Consider the following 9,656-nt stretch of genomic DNA (forward strand, 5'->3'; position numbering starts at 1 on the left):
ATGCCTATTTAAGTATTATAAGTAAGTACAAAATTGGAAGTGATAATTCACTTTATCATTCAAAAAGAGCCATCATTAACACTGACTATATATCATTCATCAGTATATGCATATACACAGAGAGGAGAGATACTAAGTAGGTAATAATTTTACAAATACTGGTTATTACTATGTGTGAACAAAATTTTGAATTTTATCTGATTTAGCTAAAGATTAATTGAAATGAATCTATAAGCTATATTTAACTTTAAGTATATATCATTGTATCTTATTTTTTTCTCTGAAAAATCTCATCAAGGTTAAGAATTAATATATGAATACAGTTTTAAGTTTTCATTTTTATGTATTTTTGATTTTGGCAACAGTTGAACTCCTGCTATAGAAATAATCTCATCTCAAAAAAAATAGAAGTAATCTCATCTCTAATATGTATTCCTTAAGATTTTAATTTGTCAATATTTATGCCACTTATTTTCCTCAAATTTAGTCTTTTTGCTGCATCTTAAAGGAATCAATATTTGCCATTAATTCTGAGATTCTTTATTCCAAAATATTTTGGATTTACTCTTAACTGAATATACTATATGAAATTTTCTTTCAATAAAGATTCATGGGTATTAAATTTCCTGAGATCGTTTAGTAATATTTGCTGATTACCTTGATATAAGAATGATATCTCACCTCTCTGAATATAAGATGTTTAGCTCTCTCTTTTCTTCAGAGTTGTGTAAATATGACTCATGGTCTCCTGGCTTTAAATCCTTCTGTAGGAATTTGAGGCCTGTCTGATCATTTTTGTTTGTTTCTTTTTCAGTTTGGAAAAAAATCATTTTTTAAAAAAATTCAGAAACCCAATTAACGATGTATCTTGATAAATTATTTTCTACATTTTCCCTGGGTTATAATATGTCCTTTCAATACTGTTAATCTAGATTAAAAATTATTTTTCTTCTCAGAAATTATCTTTTTGTTATTTATTAGAATGTTAGTTCCACTTTTTATCTGTATTTCAGGGACATCAAACTTCAGCATTCTCTATGTTAAAATATTTTGGTTTTCCTTCTCTATCATTTTCTAAGTGTCCTAATCATCTTCTACTTTTCTTAATTCACTGGGATTCCCTCAATCCATAAATTGGTAAGTTTACTTTTTTGCCATTAGAAAATTACAGTTTCTAGGTTATACCCTCCTTTCTATTTTCACATTTCTCACAGCTGTTACTTTCCTCTCTTTTCTTTTCTTTTTTTTTTTATTATGATACACTGAATCACCACACACTACATCATTAGTTTAAATGGGGGAGAAAAAAAAAGAAGGTAAAAATTCTAGTTCTCAGCTGACATATGACATGGATCTGAGTATTTTATAGAGAAGTCATAAAAATGTACAGAATTACTAAGCATGCAACTCTGTGAAATGTAATCTAATAAATGTCTTATCAAAGCACAAAGAAAAAAAAGAAAATTACAGTCTCTAATTTCATTATTAATCCTTTAAGAGGTATTTTTGCCAATTTATTTCAACAGCTCACCTACACCCTTTATCACCACTTTTTGTTTTATAACTTAATTTTTATGTCTTTTATTCATAACCCTTGCATTCTTCTTTTACTTCACCTCTCCTCTTTTTTGAACTATGTATTATGCTTACTTACATTCTAAGTCCATCATTTTTATGGTTCCCCCCCATACTGTATAAGTTGTTATCAAGGCATATTTTTCATCTAGCTGTCTCAGTATTTACTCAGAATTTGTATAAGTGCCTTATATTTAAATTTGTTTCCAGGTTATCTCAGACTCAATTATTTTTATTCAGAGGCAAAACTCAAAGGATGGTTAAAACATTCCATTTGTATTACTGAAACCTGAAATTGAGGAGGTAGATGAGAAGGTCAGCTCAAATGCAATTTTGTGCGGCTTTTTTTTGGTGGATCTAGTCTATGTAAAACCATCTATTCTAAGCCCTAGTTGCAGGTTTTTTTTACACAAAGGGGTCAATGTATTGCTCCTCAAAAGGGAATGTTTGCCTTGAATCCAACCTAAAAAGCCAGTGCTAGTGGTCCATTTCCCCCTCTCACACACATTCCCATCAAATGACTCTTATTATGATGCATGTTTAAGTCATAATTTTCAAAATATAGATATCATCAATTCAGGAGCTGGAGCTGGTGTTAAGAGCTTCAGGAAGGCTGACTATGATCTTCTGTTTCTCATAAATGATGATCTTGATGTCTAATGCATTAAACTATTACTGAGTTGTTATTGCTGATAATTTGGTTCATTTTACTAAATAAGAGTAAGTTCTGTAATTTTTTAGAACTCTAGCTTATTTCATGGAATACCATTAAATTTTATTATTGATTTGAAAACTACTGATGCAAAAGACAGAAACATAAGTACTCAGGATTTTCCAGTAAAATACCTAAAATTATTTATTTTAAAATATCTTAATATTAACTGTAAACCTAATTCTAACTCAGAAATCATCTGGGAACAATAGAGTTTAGTATAGAGTGCATATATGGATGTATTTGTGTTCCATTTATTACTTCTTAAAGGAATTAAGGAACACAAAAGATTACACTTAAATACATAAAGCATAGTAATTTTAATTACTTATAATATTTTAAGATAACAGTCATATAACAGTGTACAATAAGATGTTAAATAATCATTTTAAATATGAGCATAGACCTTTCTTGTCTCATTTATAGGAAAGCATACTTTATTTTTATTTGGACTCACAAGTACAAGTTTATCTAGTATACATGTATTTAAGATTTTAAATCTCTATCTATAAATGGAGAAAACCTTGGACAAAAATATGATTTGGAAAGATAAGCTTTTATTGTTACTGTAGTTTGCCTGAAATATTTTAGGACAAACCACGTGAAATTACTGCTTTAACCCTACCTATATTTCAATCCAATTGAAAGAGTAGGACTATTCTTTCACATTGCACACAAAAAAGAACACAAGTAAATTATCCCCTCCTACTGGATCTAGCATACCATGTTCACTGGTGAATGATGATCACATTTCTTCTTCTCCAATCCCAGAAATGTCTAACTCACACCAGGGCATCTCTTCACAAATCACTTACCTTCCAATATCTTCATGTTTCCAAGTTGCAACTATTATTTATAACACAAAACCAAAAGGAAATATACTAATTCTGGCTCATCAACTAAGAAATGTCAAGTGAAGATAAAACCTGCCTTTCAAATACATACCTATACCCATTACTGTTTGAGACATTAGAGTTAACTCCATATAACCATTGCTACTTTGATGCTTATTGATTGGGAACTCTAGTTCTAGCAAGATATTTCTATTTATCTTAAAAATTCAAAGTCTATATCCTTGCCATTTCCAAAATTACCCTAGTATCTTCACCAATATTGATATTGCCAATATAGACACTGTCCCTTGCATCACAAAGACACAGTGTGTGCAATGGAGAAATTATCCCAGTGCCAAGATCTTAGACACTGCAGAAATGGTTTAGTAATGTCAATTATCAGCTTCTTGTCTGTAATCATGAAGTAGCCAGAGATTAAAGACCATGCTTGGGTTATTTGCTGTCTTGGTTTTTGAACAATCCTGGGAAATATACACAATATCAAAATTCCTCCTTGGAAAAATTAGGTCATACATCTGCAACAAACATTCTATTTTTTTTATATCTGCATTTCACCACATTCTGTTAAGAATATATTTCTTCTACATCCTCCCTTCACAATTCTTAAGATGCTATGCAACCAACAAAGTTCACATCTCAGCAAGACTCAATGTACCTATGGCCTTTGGCTTACATAACATATAGCATGTATCACATCTTACCAGTAATGAAAACAAAAATTCTCTAATTTCTAAATTTTTGCCTACCAGTTATAAAGAGAATGCTATGAGGTTATCAAAGATTCACCATGATCAACCTGTGAAGCCCCTGGATCGAGCAGTCTTCTGGATCGAGTTTGTCATGCGCCACAAAGGAGCCAAGCACCTGAGGCCAGCTGCCCACAACCTCACCTGGTTCCAGTACCACTCTTTGGATGTGATTGGGTTCCTGCTGGCCTGTGTGGCAACTGCTATATTCTTGGTCACAAAATGTTGTTTGTTCTCTTGTCGAAAATTTGGTAAAACAGGAAAGAAGAAAAAAAGGGAATAGATCTAAGTTTGGCAAAGGCCTATTAATGGGCAATCCTGTTCATTCTAGCCACAGTGACCTTAATGAAAACAGATTATCTCCATCCTGTTTTCAAAATTCCCATTCCTCTACCTTAGCCTAGAGATAAAGCCTAGAATTCAACATGATCATTAATTAGTGAACATGTCCCAGTCTTCCTTTGTCTTTTCCCAGGTGCCTTTACCCTCTTCTTCTCATTTTCCTGTGACAGGGACACTAATAATTTTATGTATCTTCTATTCAAAATATCATTATTTTCATTATGCTTAACCTTAAGAATATGCTGACTAACAATATGCTGAATCCTGAGGAGCACACAACATGTGAGTTGAATGTGATGGATGTAGGGAATATAGAAGAATAAAATTCACAAGTTCCCCTAGAATATACAAATCAAGGAATCACCATAGATTAGTATGCTATAAGAAGCATAATGATTTCTTTTTTCATGAAAAATAAGCCCTTCTGCTTGTCCAAAGTTATTGGGGTCAGAGCCTAAATTGATAACAATGGTTAGAGTGTATCATACTAGGGAAGGTCTACAAATTCCCATTCAATCCATAGGTAATTATGGCCTGTGTTCCTGCAATCAACTAGCCCTCTTGTGTGCCTTTTAATGCAAGGGTCTGGGGACTGCCCTCAAACAAAAGAGATTAATTGAGTCATTATTTTTTTCTCAGGGACAGAGAATGTCAGCAATATGTTAAAGGTGGCCAGATCATTTATAGAGAAAATAATTAAGAAATATAGAAAAAATTTTATGAAATTTTTAATTAACAGTATATTGGTAACATTAAAGTTGAATGTCAATTTATTATATTGAAAAATCAGTAATGCCCATAATCTATAATCATTCTTTATAATCAAAGGTTTAGTTTTCTAGCAAAAACAAATATTTACTTGGAATGTAAGATCATTGTATTAGTTTTCGGTCTGTATCTTTTACAAATTTAAATTTATCAATTAAGTACTATGCCAAGGATATAAGTAAGATATTAATAGATCTGCTTGACTAAGGGTATGTTTTAGTAAATATTTATCATGGAAAGCACTAATTAAAATTCATAATGAATCAGCTCTGCCTTAATTTAACAAGACTGCACTTTCTTTACCCCTTATAAACTTAATGATATATTCTAATTAAAGTTTTAATTTCAGTATTTCATATATAATTGAGTTGATGAATGACATCCGTTGGCTTACTGAAAATTTTGAAATTCATATTCATTTTAACATGGCATATTGAAAATTACCTCCAATTTAAAAATAACTGCATGATATATAAGAATATGTATTTCTTTTTTTAATATGTACATTACCAAAAATGCAAATAAATTCTTAAATTTTTTTGTGAAGGCTAAAAATTTATTTGTTAAATGTTAACATTTTTAAAAGGTGATTCATGTTGATATATTTTGACTTTTACAATTTGGTCATGGCCTGAGAAAAGCTGTTTATGTTTGCTCTGTGCCTACTTTATTTTCTGCTTTTGGAATACAGCAAACGGCTTAAGATCCAATGAGAGGTGGGCTAGCGATTCATGGTGTTGAGCACTACCAGGTTCAGGCACCCATTTGGTTTCTGAGACTGGCTGCCCACAACACAGAGATTTGTTTCTGCACAGAGATAGTCCCTGCTCACCAGTTTTCTCCCCTCCTGCTGATTATCTGCAGGTTTCTTCCTTTGCCTGAATAACATCAGAAGGCAGCTGGCAAAAATTCCTCGGTGATACCAACTGCATTAGTCAGTCTAACTGCAGCATATATTTGGATAATAAACAAACAAATAAACAAATAAAAATAACACACACATACATATATACATGGAGAGAATGGACTTTCCTTAGCTGTCTTTTGCAAAACTGTTCAGATGAAGAAACTCTCATCCTTAGTAAGCAGAAACCAAGTCCCATTAACCAGAGCACTGTTACATAGCTCTTACATTCTCAGACCCTGGAGCTATTCGGGAGGCTGCACTTAATACTTTTATTTATTTTGTTCATAAACATTACATGTTCCCCTCATCTTCTGGCAGCAACTCCCCTGGTTAGGATTCTTTACCTGATAGAATGATCCAAAATTTCATGCACTCCAAATAAATGTCACCAGCCAAGTTTATCTTTGGTATTTTGAATCCTTATACAGCCAAGAGAGTAATGCCTTCTCTGACTGAATTCTGAAGCAGAGGAGCTCAAAATAATCAAGCTCAAAATAATTCACAGTTAATAATCTAAGTAAATCATGGCTATATCCCTGGGTGGAATCATTCCTCCCTTGAGAAATGCAACCTCCAAACCTTACCAGACTCAAGTTGTAATAATGAAAAACAAACTTGTCTAAGGGAAATAGTGAGGCATACTTGTTAGGGGACTCATACCCACTTTCAGCCCCTTGAGATCTGAACCCATGTATTCAAACTAAAATACAAAAGCATATATATGAGGTTATGATTTGAAGCGTACACTGCATCCTTTAAAACAGCACCTAAAATATATAGGATATTGTCTCCCAGCTAAAACCCTGAGAAGTTCTCATTAGCTAAGGGGGAATTTGGTAAAAAATCAGCAAATTCCATGAATATTAGACTGTTGCACTTCCTTCATGGTAAATATGTTTCCTGGTCATGCACAGTGTTGATATCAACACCAACATTTTTACTAAGGTTTCATGTGCACAGTTTGTGATCTGGCAGAAATAATACAGAGAATTTAGGGGAAAACCTGTTATTTGGAAATTATAACTACTTCTCTGAAGAAAAAATGGTGCATCCTCTAGGATGAAGGTGACCAATGCAATTTTTCTACTTTTTGGCTAGCTAGAACCCTTGGGAGTTTACCATATTGGGAAGGAGGTGGGGGGGATCCCTGCTGTTAACAAGTTGAGCACGTAACAGCTGGAGTAGCCAAACGAGGCTTGGTGAGGTGAAGTCCGTGCTGTGCATTCATATATAGTTTCCCCCCCGAGTATCCATTGCTCCTTTGTGAAGGAGCTTTTTTTTTTTAAAAAAAAAGATTTTATTTATTTATTTGACAGAGAGAGACACCGTGAGTGAGGGAACACAAGCAGGGGTGAGTAGGAGAGGGAGAAGCAGGCTTCCCGCTGAGCAGGGAGCCTAATGTAGGGCTCCATCCCAGGACCCTGGGATCATGACCCGAGACGAAGGCAGATGCTTAGCAACTGAGCCACCCAGGCTCCCCTGTGCATGAGCTTTAAGATCAAATTCTGGAGGGTCTGGAAAAAGACATCAACATTTGCAGGACTGCTCATCCAAACCACCTTATTATTATTTTTTTTAAGATTGTATTTATTTATTTATTTGAGAGAGAGAGAGAGAGCACAAGCAGTGGGAGGGGTAGAGGGAGAGGGAGGAGCAGACCCTCCACTGAGCAGGAAGCCTGACAGGGGACTACATCCCGGGACCCCGACACCATGACCCAAGCAGAAGGCAGGTGCTTAACTGACTGAGCCACCCAAGTGACCCCAAACCACCTTATTATTGAGACAGTTGTCTGTAGCACTATAGAGGGAATTTCCACAGAATATGAGTATCTTCATAATCCATGCAAGCTCCAGGAGGTTTATTCACATACTTCTACCTCAAACGTTCTTACCTTTCAACTTCCCTCTAATTATTCCCAAATCTTCGACAAACCAGTCAATCCATTAGCCTTGGCCTATGAATCTATAGATCTGAAAGGAGATCACTTTTTTTCTCCGTAAAAATGGAGTCACCTGGATGTATTGCTTGATATTCTACCCATTGGAAAGATTTTACTCCACCACTACCATTCAGAGACACCCTTGAGTGGAGCTGTAACAGTGGCTACTCCCTGATGCTATGAGAATATCCTGTGTACTCATACATAAATTGGGATGTATGAGAGTGTTTTCCCTATTTTCATTTGGGAATCCCCTTGTGAGTCTGAAGGGGATTGACAGATTTATTTAAAAACATTGGTAGGGGCGCCTGGGTGGCTCAGTCGGTTAAGCGTCTGCCTTCGGCTCAGGTCAGGATCCCAGAATCCTGGGATCCAGCCCCGCATCGGGCTCTCTGTTCAGCGGGGAGCCTGCTTCTCCCTCTCCCACTCCCCCTACTTGTGTTCCCTCTCTCGCTGTGTCTCTCTCTGTCAAATAAATAAATAAAATCTTTAAAAACAAACAAACAAAAAAACGTTGGTAGGTTCCATAGGAGTCTAAGCCATCTGCAGAGACAATTTATCTGTATTTCTGGATTTGCTCTGACCTGTTCTCATATATACTATATCTATTTAACTGTAGAATGTTGCTGCTAATGTTCAGTCATATTTTTGTTGTTACCACAGCATAGACCATCACAAGTAGCATAGTCACTTGGTGCCTATGGTTAGGTATTCAGTCTTAGCCAGAACTCAGTAACAAGGCAGGGGCTGTTTTTTCTAGGAAGGAGAGATACCAAGAAAATAGGTCATAGTTTTGCTTCAAAATCCTAGGATTCTCTTTTTGGAGTTTGTCAAAAGTTTATTTAACATTGCTATCGGCTACAGGCATGGCAGATACCCTTGGATTTTCTTTTTTTTTTTTTTTTGTGGTAAACAAAAACAACACATGAGATCTACCCTCTTAACAAAATTTTAAATATACAGTACAGTGTTACTAACTATAAGCACAGTGTTGTACAACAGATCTCTAGAACTTGTTCATCTTGCATAACTGAAATGTTATACTTCTTGAACAAAAACTCCCATTGACTCTGGCATCTACCATCTGCCTTCTCCTTCAATGAGTTTGATTACTTTAGACATCTCATTATAACTGGAATCATGCAGTATTTTTCCTTCTATGTATGACTTATTTCACTTAGCATAATGTCCTTAAGTTTCTTCCATGTTGTAGCATATGACAAGATTTCTGTCTTTTTTTAATGCTGAATAATATTTCATTTTATGCATATAGCACATTTTCTTTATCCATTCATCTATGGATAGACATTTAGGTTGCTTCCATATCTGGGCTATTGTGAGCAATGCTACGATGAACACGGGAATACAGATATCTCTTTGAGATAGTGATTTCAATTCTTTTGGATAAACATCCAGAAAAGGAATTGCTATATTATATCAAAAAATCAATTTTTAATTTTTTGAGGAATCTCTATACTATATTCAATAGTGAATGCACCATTTTCCTTTTCCTATGTATTACATTACATACATTTACTTTACAACAGTGCACAAGGATTCCAATGTCTCCACATCCTTGCCAATGTTTCTTCGTCTTTTTTTTTTTTATAATGGCCACTCTAACAAGTGTGAGGTGATGTCTCATTGTGGTTTTGATTTGCATTTCCCTGATGATTAGTTATGCTGAGAATCTTTTCGTATACATGTTGGCCATCTGAATGTCTTCTTTGGAGAAATGTTTATTCAGATCTTCTGCCCATTTTTTAATCAGATTCAATGACTCAGTTTCCATACAGATAACAAAAGTCAC

The 9,656-nt window shown here is 34.6% G+C and overlaps 1 protein-coding gene across 4 annotated transcripts in view; it reads left to right on the forward strand.

Moving 5' to 3' along the window:
- Positions 1-4,952, forward strand: part of LOC110591405 (UDP-glucuronosyltransferase 2A1) — a 57,876-nt gene extending 52,924 nt beyond the window's left edge. For all 4 annotated transcript variants that reach the window (XM_021702305.1, XM_021702306.1, XM_044912712.1 and 1 more), the window contains one exon: positions 3,891-4,952. In XM_021702305.1, the coding sequence (XP_021557980.1) occupies positions 3,891-4,170 (280 nt within the window). In that variant the 3' untranslated portion in view covers positions 4,171-4,952. The remainder of the gene's footprint in view (positions 1-3,890) is intronic.
- The last annotated feature ends 4,704 nt before the right edge of the window (positions 4,953-9,656 follow it).

The sequence above is a fragment of the Neomonachus schauinslandi genome, chromosome 2 (genome assembly GCF_002201575.2).
Source record: "Neomonachus schauinslandi chromosome 2, ASM220157v2, whole genome shotgun sequence".
Classification (NCBI taxonomy): Eukaryota; Metazoa; Chordata; class Mammalia; order Carnivora; family Phocidae; genus Neomonachus; species Neomonachus schauinslandi.